This window comes from Candoia aspera, chromosome 1, assembly GCF_035149785.1.
Source record: "Candoia aspera isolate rCanAsp1 chromosome 1, rCanAsp1.hap2, whole genome shotgun sequence".
NCBI lineage: Eukaryota > Metazoa > Chordata > Lepidosauria > Squamata > Boidae > Candoia > Candoia aspera.
Genome location: NC_086153.1, coordinates 254,319,277 through 254,335,969, shown reverse-complemented (window position 1 = coordinate 254,335,969; position 16,693 = coordinate 254,319,277). Strand labels below are relative to the sequence as shown.

Genomic DNA, 16,693 nt, shown 5'->3' with positions numbered 1-16,693 from the left:
GGCAACCAGCGCACATTTACAAGAGTTGCAGCATCCCGTGATCACCATTTGAAACCTTCACAGTTCACTTCCAACAAGCAAAGTCAATGGGGAAACTGGCAGGAAGTCGCAAGTCACAGCCGCATGACACTGTGCTTAATGAACTGTGGTGATTTGCCTAATGACCACAGCTGGAACTAACGTCGTAAGTCCGTGTGGGTGACATTGCACTTCACCACCACCTGCTTAGCAATGGAGTTTCCAGTCCCAATTGTGGTCAGTAAGTGAAGACTATTTATTTATCAAGGTGGGATATTTTGTGTTCTGGTAGGGAAAAAACCCTCAAAGTTCTTTCATAGGGAAGAACAGGAATTAATAACAAGCCTTTTGCTCCCTCGTTTTTTATCATGGAGCCTCAAAATGGGGAAGATGGTAATTCATCCAGCTATGCAAAACTTTGTCATAGAATATGCTGAGCTCAGAATGATCCATTTCGAGATTTGACCAATTCTAGAACACTTGAATAGTGTTTGGTCAGCTCCAAGTCAAACAGCCCATGCCAGATCACAGTATCATGTGACAATGTTTGTCACACCACTAATTGTTTCCATACAGGAATTCCTGGCATTTCTCAGGAATTTTTTTCCCAAATTCTGAGAAATCCAAAAAATGAGAAAAAGTATTACCCAGGGTAAATGCGGAGGATGCTGGCTAGGGGATGCCCTCTACTGTTCTGGTTGTAGCTTTTGGAAGGTGGAACAGTTTTCTTGTAGCTCCTAGCAAACGGAACTCCAAGGAACGCTTCATGCTTGGGGCAGCCAGCATCCAAGCTGGCATGAAGGGAGCCATTGTCAGATCTGCTGTATACAGGGAATAACTGGGGCCAGTTGAACAGGTCCTGGCTTCCCTTCTCTTGACTTTCTTCCTCCTCCTCCTGGGGCTAAGGCCTTTCCGAAGATGCAGAGGGCCTCCAGACTGGCTTTGGAGATGAGTGAGCGCTTGATGGCGCTCACTGGCACCGACTGGATGGCTTTGAGAGTGGGCAGCTCCTTCAGGTTGCATGTTACGAAAAATACAGACTAACTTGTGAGTTCCAATTTCTTGTTCCCAAATCCCAAAGATTAATACCTGTCAGGGATTTGGAAACACTACCTACTACCTAACATAAGGTAAATTAGCCAGATGGACCAACCTTTAAAAAAAGTAAAGCTCCAGTACAAAAGAGCAAAGCAATAGTGAAGTGTGCTTTTTGTACTCTAGCATGCATAGACACCAGCAAAAAAGAGAGAAAGAGACAAAACAAAACAAAAGCAGGAGATTTGGGGATGCTTCCTACTGCAAATGTACAGTGGGTATCTGCATTTGGCAATCTCTCTACAATGCTCAACAACAGTGTACTGTTTATATATGGCAATCTGCCTAAAACGAAAAACAACACACAAGAACAAAGAGTGATTACATTACACGTACTCTAAATTCCCCATGGCAAAAAAATTAAAAGCACTTAGTTTTATTTACTAGGGAGGCAGCAGACTTTCTTTACATCCCAAATGGTTCTATTTTCAATCTATAAACATTGTCTTAATGGACTGTTATCTTCACTGTACCTCTTCACTTCAACTGGCCAGTAGCATCAGGTATAAAACTGTGCCTATTATTTTATTGGCTAATGCACTCTACAAGTCTGTATGGCTGAAGGTACTTTATAAAAAAGCTGTTTGCAGGACACCAGAATACTCAATGTGGAAGATAATCTATTTTGTCCCAAGCTCAAAACAGTATAAACAGATTGATATTTGAAATTTATTTATTTATATTTAATTTGTCCCCGCCCATCTCCTTCCATCAGGAGACTCTGGGCAGTTTACAATGTAATAATAGATTAAAACAACAAACATACAATAAAAATACGATATATAAATATAACATTATTCTTAATATAAAGAGTAACAATAAGAATAAGAATGTTCTGAGCTCAGAATATTTTGCTTGCTTCTGATATTTTATCAAGGTTTGAATAAATCAAATTGAATAATAATTCAATAATTCAGTAATAAAGATTGAATATTTTTTTAAAAATGGTTGTGGCCATTCGATCCTTGTAGAAGTTCAGCGATTATTAAGTGATATGGTGCTGACTGTGTGTGGAGGGCATAGGGAATGGCCTTGAAGGACTGGAGGAAGAGCTGCTACTAAGGCAATAGTCAGGAAAGCAAGGCTTGAGCCCATTTCAAGAAACTAGCTTGACTAAAGGTCTCAGGTCCTTCCCTAGTTCACACTAAGAGAAAGTGAAAGGGTGGGGAAGCATATTCAGAATTGCAAGATTCTGTTACTATAGTTGTTACAATGAAAGTATTCCTGATCTATATGGTACTGGTTTCTTAGTCTGGTCTACCTTATAAGGTTGACAATATATGAACAAAATGAGATGGGAAATTACTACATTACACCGTTCAGACAGTTACTCATGCTCTGGTCTAATCCCACAACTGGATTATTGCAATGGAAAGCTTTGGAAACCTGGCTTTGGTCTACGTTTTTAGCTATTTATATGTTTCTTTCTAATTTATTTATAAATAAATAAAATGGGGATGAATACTAGAGAAAAGCCATGTCACATGCCAAATTCAAGCTTTTATTTTGCAGTAACAGAGACTGAACAGCTCAAAATCTCCAAATTCCAATAAAGTAGAAACTTGTCCAGACTAGGAACAGATGACATCTATGTGATGAACACATTTGATAGCTGATTATTTAGCCAAACCAATGAAACTGTCCTCTTTAGCCATAAGTATTCCATGGGTCCTTTCTGACTTTCAACTTTAGAGTGAAAGAAGCTGTTAAAAAAGAGTGGTCAGTACACTTTAACATCCTGAAATTGTCAAATCTCCTCCAAACTTCAGAGTGGTAAATTTAAACAGACTAATGTCATTTCAGTGGCTTCCCTTAATTATGATAAGAATTTGACATGGTGCTGGACAGAGAGAGAGAATGAGAGAGAGTTTCCCCACTGAGGTCAGGTCAAGTGTCCCTCACACTGGTATAAACAAAAAATGTAATTGCTTTAGTGCCTGCAGGTATTCATCTGAAGCTTTTGTGAACAAACCACAGGTGTTACCTTTCTTGATTGAATTGAAATATGATAAAAGAGACAGCCAAATAACTAAGTACTAATGAAATGTATATAGTCAGTCAGTTAAATTTCACCTAATTTAACAACCACTTGGATAAACACACAGAGAACACTAGAGAATCTAAAGTTTAAGCCATCACTCTTTAATGTGTTTTGGACTGGATGAATGAAGATACTTTAATTAACTCTTAAACTCCCTCTTAAATTTATTAAATGCACCCAATATGTACTTTAAAAAACTATGTTTTTCATTATATCAGTTACATTTCAGACATATATAAAATGATTTATAGGGTTAGACTATTAGCATTAAAAGACACAGAATTGATCCAGACTAATTTATATTTATTTCTTATTGAAATTATTGGGGTTATTCAATTCTGATAATTTCAGTTCTAGTGATTTAAATGGAAAGTAGCAATCCTTTACATGTCTCAATGAATTAAACAGTTTTTATTAGTTTTTATTCCCAGATACATGGATATGAAATTGCAATCTAAGTGCAGACAAGGTACTCTAGTTATTAATGGGCACGTACTGATTGTATTTTTGCTAGGGAAGAATTCAGCCAGGATAGGAAAAAACCAATTCAGCAAAGTAATGGGGTGAACTTTAAAAGTTTGCAGATAACGCCAAACTATGAGAGGTAGCTAACATTTTAGATGACAGAGAGGAGACTCAAAAAGATCTAGATGGGCTTGAGCAGCGGGTTGAAAGAACTAGGATGGAATTTAAGAGGAAGTAAATTTCTGCATCTAAGCAGGAAAAATGCATAAGCACAAATATAGGATGGGGAGACTTGACCTGGCATTAGTACATGTGAAAGGGGTATGTCCTTATCAGTTACAAGCAATAGATGATGCAGCTGCTAAAAGAAAACTGTCTTGGAGTACTGCATTCAAATCAGTTCAAAAAGGTTAGGAACAAACTGGTGCAAGTTCAGAAGTTGGGCTACCAATATGGTGAAGATGGTATGGAAACTTCCACAAGGAATGGTTAAAGGGTCTGAGTATGTTTATCCTACAAAAACAATGAATCAGTATACAATATCAGCCATCAAATATCTGAAGGGCTGTCATGTAGAAGAAGACGACTTATTCTTCCTTGCCCCAGAGGGCAGGACCAGAACCAATGGATTGAAAGTATAAGGAAGGAGGTTCAGGCTAGAGATCAGGAGGCATTTCCTGCCTATATAAGCTGTCAGCCCTTGGAACAGGCTGCCACATGATATGATAGGTGAAGGACCTCTACTCCTTCACTAGAGGTCTTCAAACAGAGGCTGCATGGTAATCTGTCATAGATCTATCTATCAGCTCCTTTTGACAGGACTAGATGATCCCTAGTATCCCTTCCAACTCTTATGCAAGGAACAGTAGGAAAAAAATCCAAAAGCAAGAATAGGCAGACTCTTAGCCCTGTACAGGAAATGTTCAGAAGCTGTTATTTCTATCAAAGGAGGTATTGTCAAGTACAGACATCTTTCCAAACCTCTGCACCTGATATATTTCTTACTTTGAATCTGAAAACAACTGCACATAAATGATAAACACACATTCAAATTTGTCAAAAAATACCATGTTTAACTTTTTACACTATGTGTTTTGTCACCTTGTTAACTGAGAGCTTCACTGATACAGTTTGACCAGGGGGCTTAAACTTTTGTGTAAAACTGTATGTAATGATATGAAGCTGTAATTATTTTTATTTTCTGTATATTTATCTGAATGTAAGCCCCAGTGAGCTCATCTCAACTTATTTTTGATGCCCATGCTGCTATAAAAAGATAGAAACTTGTGTTCATATTAAGAATTGATATTTGAATTCGGTTTATTTGGATTTCCTCTCCAGTAACGTATTATTCTCTATATCTTAAGAACTTTTTATCTTTGACATTAAAAAACACATGCACTAGCATTTTGATTGAAATATATATTTTAATTTATTATTTCCTGTTACTATATAGGGGTATTTATACTTTTGATTTGCTGATTAATCAAGATTTCACAAAAGCTGAATTTACTTACCATACTCAGTGAATATAAAAAGTGTGTATTTTTGCAAAACCAGTATGAAAAACAAAGGAATCTCTCATTGTGATCAAGTTATTGAGAATCTGTATAACAGTTTTCTGAATGTTTAGGTTAACATATTGGGCTAAATCACTGTTTAACTAGTTTAATAAATCACAGCTGATTCACTCTAACACCGTACAATGCATCGGATTGGTACAACATGCTAAACGAATGGGGGGGGGGGCACTTTATGGCTCTCCAAGAACTTATGATGTAAATCTAACTGGAAGTAGAATTGGGATGGAAGAATGAAAGTCAGTGGCGAACCAGTATTTCAATTGAAAACTGAGGGAGGTTGGAATCAGAATTTGGGGACATCAGACAGAGCCCAGGTAGATAGAAAACTAACAGACAGGGAGGCTAAAAAGGAACGTGCATATCGTGGACAAGACTATGGCGTGAGAAAGACTGACTCTTAAAAAGGTAAAATCTGTGAGGTTCACCCTGGTTTTATACTCCTCTCAAGTCAAAATTATTTTCTCAAATCTCAGTGTGCCTGGGACTTCTGGGGGAGGTATGGCAAACTGAAGACAGCTCTGCAAAGGCCTTCCGGATAAAAAGAGGACGGGAGATTGCCCACATGTAGTCCAGATGGCTACTCCTCCTGAGGAGACCACAGGACAGTGGTTTTCTGTGGGTTTGAGCACCTGGATACAAAGGGATTAGCCATCTTGCTTACAACCGCAGCTGAGCCGTTTAAAGGACACTAAGTTCGCAAACCTCACTTTAATCACTTTCAGAAACTGCCTATTAACCATCTTAAAGCTATTAAAGATCTTCAGAACAAGTTTGAAAAGTCAATGGGTGAGTTTTATCTTAAACTTTGAACAAAAGAAAAAATTATTTAATCAAATTTGTCACCACCCATCTCCTCTCACCAGAGGGACTGTGGGCAGTTTACAACAAAATAATCAGAAAAATAAATATATAATACAATTACCATATATAAAAATACTCTATATAAAAACAATTACTAATAACAAATATAGATTAAAAAGTCCAGATGGCTATGATCTAATTCAGTCCTTGCGTGGGAAGAGCACTTTAGGGCACTAGCCATCCCCAGGCAAGACTATTCCCCTCCCCAAGCCAGGTGGCAGAGCCAGGTCTTCAGATTCCTGATTATAATTATCACCAATAAATGTAATGTTATGACATTTGTAAGATTTGTAAATTATGGTGAAATCCAAGAAAACTTTTTCTGCTGCAAAGAACTACATGAAACATGCAAAGGCCAAGATCTATTTAATGTTTTGTCTTCATATCTGGAAACAAAAGGTTGTCTTGGAGGAACTGTGTTGACATCTGTAGTGATGGTGCGCCATCAATTGTTGGCTCTATGAGAGATTTTCTCTTGTAAGAAAATAAAAACCTGATATTGTCACAACACGCTGCTTTCTTCACAGAGAGATGTTGGTGTCAAAAACTCTTGGAATGAAATGAAAATGTTCTGGATGATGCTACAAAAATGGTTAACTTTTTAAAACAGACCAGTTCACTCCAGAATGTTAAAAAATCTGTGTGAAAACCTGGACAAAGAGCACGTAAATCTCCTGTAACACACAGAAAAATGGTGGCTCAGCAGAGGAAGAGTTCTCAACAGGGTGTTTGAGCTGAAGGCAGAATTGCAAGAGGATTTTCGAGAAAACAGTATTCCACATTTTGCTGAGTGCTTTGAAGATGGGGAATGGTTGCAGAAACTAGCATGCTTAGCGGACATCTTTCATCACATGTGTGATGAACGCCTACCCAAGTTTCCAACCAGACTCTCACAAGAAGCTTATGGATATCTGATTTACTACTGGATAATATGCAGGTTCAAGAGCAAAGCTGAGAATGGCAAAAGTGCGGGTCTTCTAACAAATAAAGCTTAGACAGTTCCAATCCCTCCCCCCAGAGTCAGTAAGAGTCCACTCCCCGCAGCCTGCAGGTGTTCCTAACAGTTCCTGCCGGTCTTCGGGAAAGTGTCCTTGAACAGGCGAGATAACCCAAATAGACATTCCAAAGTCTCTACATCAGTGCCTGGTACAAAAGAACAAGAGCAGCCCACTCCTGAACAGTAACACGTGTCAGCACCAGCATGGCATGGGAACTGGTTACGATGTTCACAGGAACCATGACAACATGAACAAGCTGAACGAGTCTTTGCAAGGCACTGGAAAAAATGTTTTGACTTCAAGTGACAAGATTCTTGGGTTTAAAACAAAACAATGTTTGGAAAAATCAGGGTTGCAAAAGAAAATACTGAAACGTTTCCACTGCTGCTTGGGCTTGACAGTGAAGGAGGATACCAGAAAATCTTAAATCTAATTGAAAACCACCAGGAAGTACTGCAGAACAAAATTGATCAGTACTTTCCCTCCTTTTCAACAGAAACGTATGACTGAATGAGGAAGCCTTTCTCTGCATCTTCTGCTCACCTTAGAACTTCACTTTGAAGAGGAAGAACTTTGTGAGCTGCAGTCTGATTGTACACTCAAGATGAGATTCACTGATCTGTCCATGGACAAGTTCTAGATTTCTTTGAAAGAAGAGTATCCTGCCATTCATAGGAAGGCAGTGACCATTTTGCTGCAGTTTTCAACTTCTTAGGTGTGTGAGCAAACTTCTTAACTAGCATTAAAAGCAGAGATAGAAATTGTCTTACTTCAGTTGAAGATGAAATCCATGTGTGTTTATCTCAAGTTCAGCCCAGAATTGAGTATTTGACCAGCAAAAAACAAGCACAAGTTTCACATTAAAGAGGCAAGTTTCATTCTTTATTTTTAGTTTAAGAACACACACACACACCTGCACATGAAATGAATATAATAACTTTGTAACTTCTGGCCTATACGTGAGCCATGGCTTCCCTGAGGCCTGAAAAATATTTCAAGGATTCCTCCAGGATCAAAAGGTTGAAAAAGGCTGCTATAGACAGACAGATATATGTACACACATATTCACTAAAAGTCTTGTAAATATACTTTGCACTAAGGTTATATAGCAATAAACACTGTATAAACTTGTGTGTCTGGCTTTGGTCCTATCCATTCCCACGCTCCGACACAAACAAGGATCTACTGTTGGTGGAGTGACATGGTCAGATACAATATTGCTCAGACCTCCTGGCTTCTCTCTGGAATTTCTTGCTGCCCCTACAGATATGACTGCTGCCATCTCGTTTGGAGAGGATCGTTGCTGAATGCTGCCCTCTTCCACCTTTCGTACTTTTGGAGGCCCTCCAGGAATTCTTCTCTGGCCACGAACATTGCCACCCTACTGGCTCTCCGAATCCTCCTCCCCACTCTGCTCAGCTGTTGTCCCATTCAGTTGTCTCCCACTATCAGTACCTAGCTGCCTGCTAGCCACTCTAACATTGAGGCTGTGCAGGACAGGAAGAAAAAGACTATCCCCTTTCTCCTCCCAGCCCAGCTTCACGCTGTCTAAGACTTTCAGACAGTAGTCTGCTACCACTTGGCTTACTGTGACTCTGTGGTCCAGTCCTGAACCCTGCTGGCATTTCTGGGCTGTTCTCATGCCTCTGAAGCTGCTCCTGATTTTGGCTCCTAACACTGCTGCTCCCTCCAGGTTCTTTTGCATGGTCCACACATTCACAAACCCATGACTTCCCTGCTGAAAATCCAACCCATTGAAGCAATGTATCTCCTTTTTTAAAGAGCCCACTCACTCATTCCTAACAAGGCATAGGTGAGGGGATGGATGCAGGTGTATTCCTTTCCCCACATCAGTTCTTCACACTCTAAAATTAAATACTCTCTCTTCACTCACACACTGTGGGCCGGTCTGCCTGAAATTTAGAGGGCTTTAGAGAAAGCCCTCTAAATTAGAGAAAGGGCATAACATTTTGTTTAAAAGTTGAAAGCACTGTGATTTTCATATGATTCTTAATGATACCAATTTCTGAATTTTGCTTCAGCTCCAATTTAAATTGCAATATTTTCTGAAATACTGAAATAAAGGTAAATGATTTGTTCACATCCCTACTGAGTATTGAGTATTAAAGGCTAATAAATCTATATTTATAACAAACTGCTGAGTAAGACCTGTTCTCAAACATAACACAATTTTCAGACTATGTTAGCTTGTTAGCTTTACAGATAGCCACAGGATGATGGGGCACCTCATCTCCAAAATGAATTTAACTTCAGCACAAAGTAAACATTTTGCTCTACATCAGCTGTAGCCAGGGCATTAAGAGTGTGCAGTAATTGATCATCAGTGAAATGTTGCTGAGAAATGGAATTGTATATCAGCTTTTTATCACTATTTGCAAAAAGCAGGTTGGTTAGTTATAGGTCTTGCCTGGAGTAAATTACATTATGTACTTCTTCTGTTCAAGCAACACAGGGTCTTTAACATATACAAATTGGTTTATTACAATTTTCCTGCTTGCCTTTTCAGTTTGTAAATAGTAACCGAACTGAAGGAATATGTGGTAAACAAAATGCAATGTACATATTAAATCACATGCAGATATAAAAATGTGATGTTTGTTTTTTGATTTACACTGTTCTAAGATTGTAATCAGCACACCTAATATAATGGCAAAAGTATTCCACAATTTATTTTATTTAATGACTGATCCTTGATATCCTGAGTGTAATATATAAATATATTTTGTTTTAAGATAAATCATGACATTAGCTATTTAAACTTTTTGATGTATGCATTTACATCTCCCTCCACTAATAAATAATTTTCAATCCTACGGCTAAAAGACGTTTAAAGAAACTAATTTTAATTTATGTAAATTAAATTATATATTAAAAATTGAACAATCATATTTTTATTGAAGAATTGTGTGGAGAAGAACAAGAAACACATTAAGACTTAGGACCATCAACTTCACCATCAAGTGTCTATTAGACAGGTGAAACTATTAAAGATGGGTCTACCATAAGAAAAAAATAATGATCACATTATTGGAAGGAAGAGGTGAAAACAAGGTTTAAAAGAGCAGATTGTTATATCATCCAGCATTATATTTATTTATAAAATGAACAAGCTGGGCATGTATTCCACATTTTTCCTTCAATATCCTGTTTACTCTATTTATTTATTTTGTCCCTGCCCACCTCCTCCCATTGGGGGACTCTGGGCAGTTTACAATGAAATGATCGATTAAAACAACAACCATACAATATAAATACAATATATAAATATAAAATTACTCATAATAAATAAATATAAAAATAAGGGTAAAAAAGTAAAAAAGTCCAAGTGGCAGAGAATCTGATGCAGCCATATGTGGGAGGAGTGGTCTAAGATACCAGCCATGCCCATGTAGATATATTCCCCTCTCCACCCCAAGCGAGGCGGCAGAGCCAGGTCTTCAGACTCCTCCGGAAGGCCAGGAGTGATGGGCCAATCTCACCTCCAGAGGCAGCATGTTCCACAGGGCGGACGCTACTTGTATAATGTTTTATACAAGGTTCTATGAATTAAATCCAGCCATTGTCAGCCAAGCGCTATGTTATTATGTTCAGTGCCTACCAACCACTACCAGAAAGCTACATTTGGAAACCCTCCAATAAATAATCTATTAATAATAAGAGCCATCAGCAGTTGAACCTTTAACTTTTTCTGTAGTCTCTGGTACACAAAAGGATGTCTATAACTAAATCTGCCTCCTAATTCCTTGATTGGTTTTAGATAGGCCAGGGTTTCTCAACCAGGGTTCTGCAAGAGGTCACTAGGGGTTCCCTGGGAGATCACAATTTATTTAAAAAGTTATTTCAAATTTGAGCAACTTCGCATTAAATAAGTTTCATTCCTTTATTTTCAGTTTAAGAACACTGTTAATGTATATATACAGGCCTACACATGAATAATAATTTTGTAACTTCTGGCCTATATTTGAGCCTGAATGTGCAGGGGGTCCCCGAGGCCTGAAAAATATTTCAAGGGTTCCTCCAAGGTCAAAAGGTTGAGAAAGGCTGGGATAGGCTAATATGCTTCCAGTTCCCATCCATTCTTCAGCCTATTATTTCATGTCAAGCACCTACTCCATTCACTTTTCTAAAAGGTTATAAGCTAATGGGTAATTAGGTGGCCATAACTGAAAGAGATGAACATTATACATAACTCAGAAGACTGGAAAATTTAAAAGTTAAACATGTACAACATTCAGAGACTAGGACTGAAAGGATGAACTCTTAACATACTAAGATGTCTCATATTGTCATTAAGATTATAACTAGTGCAAAACACTGCTCATGCAAGATTGCCTTTGTTCATGTTTTTCATTCCATTACTGTCTTTGTATTGTATTTCAGCTCTTTTCTGAGGGGTTCAGACAGCAAAGGGCTGTCTGTAGGGAGGAAAATGCAGGAAATTCCTTTATGATGAAATGTGAAATTTAATTTAAAGGCATAAAAAGAAAAAGGTGTCTACAAGGTAATTTGAAATTGCAATATAATTTGAAAGCAAAATTAAATACTTACATAACTGTGGGTCTTTAGAAAATCTGAGGGATTGCTTGTACAGACTTTTTCTCCTTCCAGGCCCATTACTCTTTTACAAATATTTGTTTTGGGGTCAGCTGGGTTTTTTGCAATGACAATATCACCTCTACGGAAAGGCCATAAGGAAAGGTCAGCATCTAGCAATTTGTTAGTGAAAATACACAATTTAAAATCCATCCAAAATCAAGAAAAAAATATGGCAGAAAGTTATTCGAATGTAGCTCACATCCTCCAGGCACTTCAGATTATTTTGCTTTTAGTCTACTGAGCAAGAGAGTTCTAATGCTGCAGTGTTAGAGAACAGGTGGGAAGGCAGTTGCTTCAGTCCTACAGGCTCTCGTCTAATCTTATCTAGAAACAAGTACTACAGAGCTCTGCTCTGTGTGGCATTTGTGGAATCCTCAAGGTATGGTTGCCTCCCAATTTCTAAAACAATCAGAAAATTGTCCAACTGTTAAATTTTCACCTGCCAACCAGAAGACTAGATAGAGAAAGTATCCTTCCTTCCTTTGACAGGCAATATTAATTCCATACACATATGGAGACTTTGGCAAGTAGCAACTAGAAGATGACTTCTAGGACATAGGCTTATACCTGGAAACAAAACTATTTCATTTTAATGGCTACTTCTAAGTCTTGTTGTTCACCACAAGCTATGTTTGAATTGTTGTCCAATAGCAGTAAGTGTCTGATTGTAAATGCTTGGCTTAATGCATGCAATCCAAACTTTTATAATAGGTTCAGCATTATGCACACATTCATTACTCCATAAGCTACTAATAAAATAGTATTTGGATAACGTAAAAATGGTATTTACATTTCTGGTAATAACTGTTTCCTGACTTTGCTTCCTGATGATAATCTCTAGCTATCCATTACAAAGACAAGATAACGTTTAAATAAGCATTGAGAAAGTATAGTGGAGAAAGCTTCCATCAACCATAAAATGTTACTCTTTTTATTTCCCTAATGCAAAATGAAGATCTGAAAGTTTATGAATAATGCTAATATGGAAAGTGATGAAGGAAGCCACAAGTTCCTAAGCGAAAAGCTTACAAATACTTGTTCAAGTAATCTATGAACAATTAGAGCAACGTACTTCTGAATACGATAAAAGTGGCTGCTAAGATTCTCTGAAAATACAATATCAGAATTTTGAATTGTAGGCTCCATTGAAGGTCCTGAACACTAAATAAATAAATAATAAATAAAGTCAGTTAAGATTTCCAAATTATTTCAAAGATTCCAAAATATACTTAAGTAGCTAAGAGTACATGAAAGCCAATCTGATTAATATAAACTAATGTTACTAACACTATAATGCAAAAGCTTATAAAACTATTTTAAATTCATACCAGTTAGATATCAGATAGATTTTGATTCCAAAGTTCTTGAACTTTTACTAGAGATGTTGCTAGAGCTTACAATCTCTGAAATGAGCTTTGAAAGCTCTACAAGAAAGCCGTACCTAACCTACATATTACTTTAACACAAATCCATGCTATAGATCATTGTCCCTTTTACTTCTTCCTGTCACCAGAAACATACAGCTGCCAAGTAACAGCTTGATAAAGTACCTTTCCTGGATGTTCAAATTGTTGTCAAATATAGTGGTGAAGGCCTTGCCATTTATGTGTTTTAGAGTATGGGTAAGGGTGAATGTAGTGGCTTGACTCTCCAACCAGAGAATTCTACCACTTCAGCTTCTTTAAACCTCCCCATTCCATCCAGTGGAAGTATGTTGTTCTAATGGTCTTAAAGACAGCCAGTTTGGTGTAGTGGTTAAGGCACCAGGCTAGAAACCAGGAAACCATGAGCTCTAGTCTAGCACAAACCCATCTGGGTGACCTTGGGCCAGTCATTCTCTCAGCCCCTGCAATAAGACAATGACAAATCACTTCTGAAAATCTTGCCAAGAAAACTGCAGGATCTAGTCCAGGCTGTCTCCAGGAGTCAATACTAACTCAAAGGCATCCCCACCCCCACACCCCAAAAAATGGTCTTAAAAGGAGAATTAAGGACTTGAGGATGGACTATTGGAAGAAAGCTCTCATACCACAGGACCCATGGCAAGTGGATCTTAAAAGAAGAATGTAACTGTTCTTCCCCACATAGTGTGTTGCTGCTTTTTCCCTTCAATTATTTATATCACCAGAAAAAATATTTAGAGATTTAGGTATTGAAAAGGATTCCCATTATAATCTCATGACAAGAATGGATATCTGTAACACTACATTGTGCACGCTGAACAGGGGCCATGATTACCAGTCACTTGACTTCCCCATTTGTATACATATTCTAGCCAATGGGTAGTGCAGAAGTAGAAAACATGGAAACTATTTAAAGTAATAGGTTCCTGATTTATATACTTTGTTGGAAAGGATTAATGATTTTCAATAATTGATATTGGGTTGAAAGTTATAAAGTATTAACTTGATGCTTTATACTAAAAAAAAGTATTAATTTAGCTGAACTTTTTTTTTAATCTGTTCAATTGTGTCCAATTCTTGGAGAATGCCTGGACACGTCCCTGCAGTTTTCTTGGCAAGGTGTTTCAGAAGTGGTTTGCCATTGCCTCCTTCCTAAGGCTGAGAGAAAGTGACTGGCCCAAGGTCACCCAGCTGGCTTTGTGCCTAAGGCGGGACTAGAACTCACGATCTCCCAGTGTCTAGCCTGATGCCTTAACCACTACATCGAACTGGGTCTCTAGTTGAACAGACTTACTAAAAACAACAACAACATAAACTCTCCTGGATCAAGCCTGACTTCCGGTGACGACGGGGACACAACCATTCAATATATTTGGCAACTGTATGCAAGTGATTTGCTATTGCCTTCTTTTGGGATGTTTTTTCAACTTCCTAGCCTAATTGTAGTCTTCATATTCCATGATAGTTCCTCATCTCACTATAAACCATGCCCAATCCTGCTTAGTTTCTGAGCCCAGGCCATATCAGAAAAGTATTGCCATCTGCTGAGATTATTGATACAACAGTGTTAATATTAGTAGATGGAAGAGTAATAAATTTGAAAACAAATATACGTCTGTTTTCATCATCAAAATTAGCTTTTTTTTTTTAACTTACCACAACAATTCCTCCAAGATATTCAAAAACGCAATGGGCTATGCACCCATACTGAATGGTATACCCCAGAAGTCGGAAAGTCTTTCCAATTACATCTTGCAACATAACAGTATTAATAGGTGTGTAGCTGCTCCTAGTTTAAAGAAAAATACACTAATTATTCATTCTTGCAGAGATATGCATATCATACTTACATTACCCAAGCAACACTTAAGAAATAACTATTGTAAATTACCATATATTCAATCACAATACAATAAGAATAGAGAGAAAAACATTACTAAGCCTATTCTTACAACAGATATAACAACAGACAAAAACTTGCCTGAATAAAAGTATATTCACCAACTGGGGAAAAAGTCATCAAGAAAAGGACCACTAGACTTCCACTGGCAGACTGTACAGCTGTGCTCGCAGGCTCCGTGGGCAGAACTGATTTTTTTTTTTTTTTTGCTCAGGCAGGTTTTTCCTGAAGCCCTGGAGTGTTTCACAGACAGAACACACTTGGAATCATCCCATTTGCCCTCCAGAACAACAACTTGCAGCCAGAGGACCGTAAACAATGTTTGCGCTAATCTGGTAAGAGCCACCAGGAGGCTGGGATGTCACCATTTCCAAGCCACACTGTAGCCTTAAAGGGACACTAAGACCGGCCACCCCATTTCTAAATCACCCAATTTTTATCTTTTAAAGTTTATGTACCCTAAGAGAGGCTTTCTACAGCAAGGAGAAGAGATCTCTCTTGGTGCTTATCATTATTTTTGGGATTAATTTTTTTAAAATCTTTTTAAGTTTCCACTTGTTTCCTATCTAAATATTAAGGAGAACTGGAAGTAAATATTAGTTATTTTTGTACTGAATTTAAAAGTTTTTAATATTTTCCTACATGTTGAATCAGCTGTTTTGAACCTTCAGCTTTCTATTGCTACTTTTTCTGGGAAACTGCCTCTCACTTTTGTAAACACATTCTGAAAATGTTCCATTATCTTCTACTTTCCCTGGTTAAGTACCTAGGGGGTGCCATAATTTATTGTGAGAGACATGGAAGACTTCAGGCAGACTTTCTCAGAGTTTGTATTCTTGTCAAGTTATTATGCAAGATATTTGGGACATTGTGGAAAACATTAGTTCTAAAATGTGTCATCTGCTTGGGGATGTTGTGGAGGAAGTTGAGGAATTTAATAACGACATAAATGTCATTAACTACATAAATGTCGTTACTAACAGTGAGATTGAGGCTTTTGCTGAATTGCCAGATGACTGGGCAGTTGACTTGAAGAAATTAAAGGGACAGACTGAACTGCAAACCGAGAGCCAGTTTGGTCTAGTGGTTAAGGTGCTGGGCTAGAAACCAGAAGACTGAGTTCTAGTCCTGCCTTAGGCATGAAAGCCGGCTGGGTGACCTTGGGCCAGTCACTTTCTCTCAGCCCAACTCAGTGCAATAGCCTCCTCATGGTGCATCCCAGGTAACACTGCCCCAGACAGAACCAGTGAGTAATTTGGAGGTCATCAAACTCACAACTTCTTTTCCTTCCCCCCCCCCCTTTTTCAAAGAGCAGGTGGCAGTTGTAGCCAGAGTAGCTTTTACACAAAACCATTTTGTGTGCCGTTTGCATCTTTTCCTGGTTCAAGATGCATTGCTCACAGTCACTCCTGCCTTGGCCACCTCTCAAGTGGACTACTGCAATATGGTCTACGTAGGGCTGTCCTTGAAGTTCACTCAAAAGCTGCAACTGGTTCAAAATGTGGTGACAGAGGCAGTTATGGGTGTACTTTGGTATGCTCATGTTACATTACTGTTCCACAAACTGCAATGGCTTCCAGTAAGCTTCCAAGCTCCAGGGCTCATCTATTAAACAGTGCCATCTGGAGGGACCCAGAAGCATGCCTTCTCTGATGTAGGGCCTGCCCTCTAGAACACCGTAAGATTTATGAGACCTCAATCTTGTAGCATTT

At 38.2% G+C, this 16,693-nt stretch overlaps 1 protein-coding gene across 1 annotated transcript in view; it reads right to left on the bottom strand.

The window, feature by feature from the left end:
• IMMP1L (inner mitochondrial membrane peptidase subunit 1) overlaps positions 1-16,693 on the bottom strand; it is a 37,875-nt gene that overhangs the window by 3,802 nt on the left and 17,380 nt on the right. The window contains exons 2-4 of the mRNA XM_063289536.1: positions 14,738-14,870; positions 12,751-12,839; positions 11,631-11,757 (exon numbers count right to left, since the gene is read on the bottom strand). Of these exons, the coding sequence (XP_063145606.1) occupies positions 11,631-11,757; positions 12,751-12,839; positions 14,738-14,842 (321 nt within the window). The 5' untranslated portion in view covers positions 14,843-14,870. The remainder of the gene's footprint in view (positions 1-11,630; positions 11,758-12,750; positions 12,840-14,737; positions 14,871-16,693) is intronic.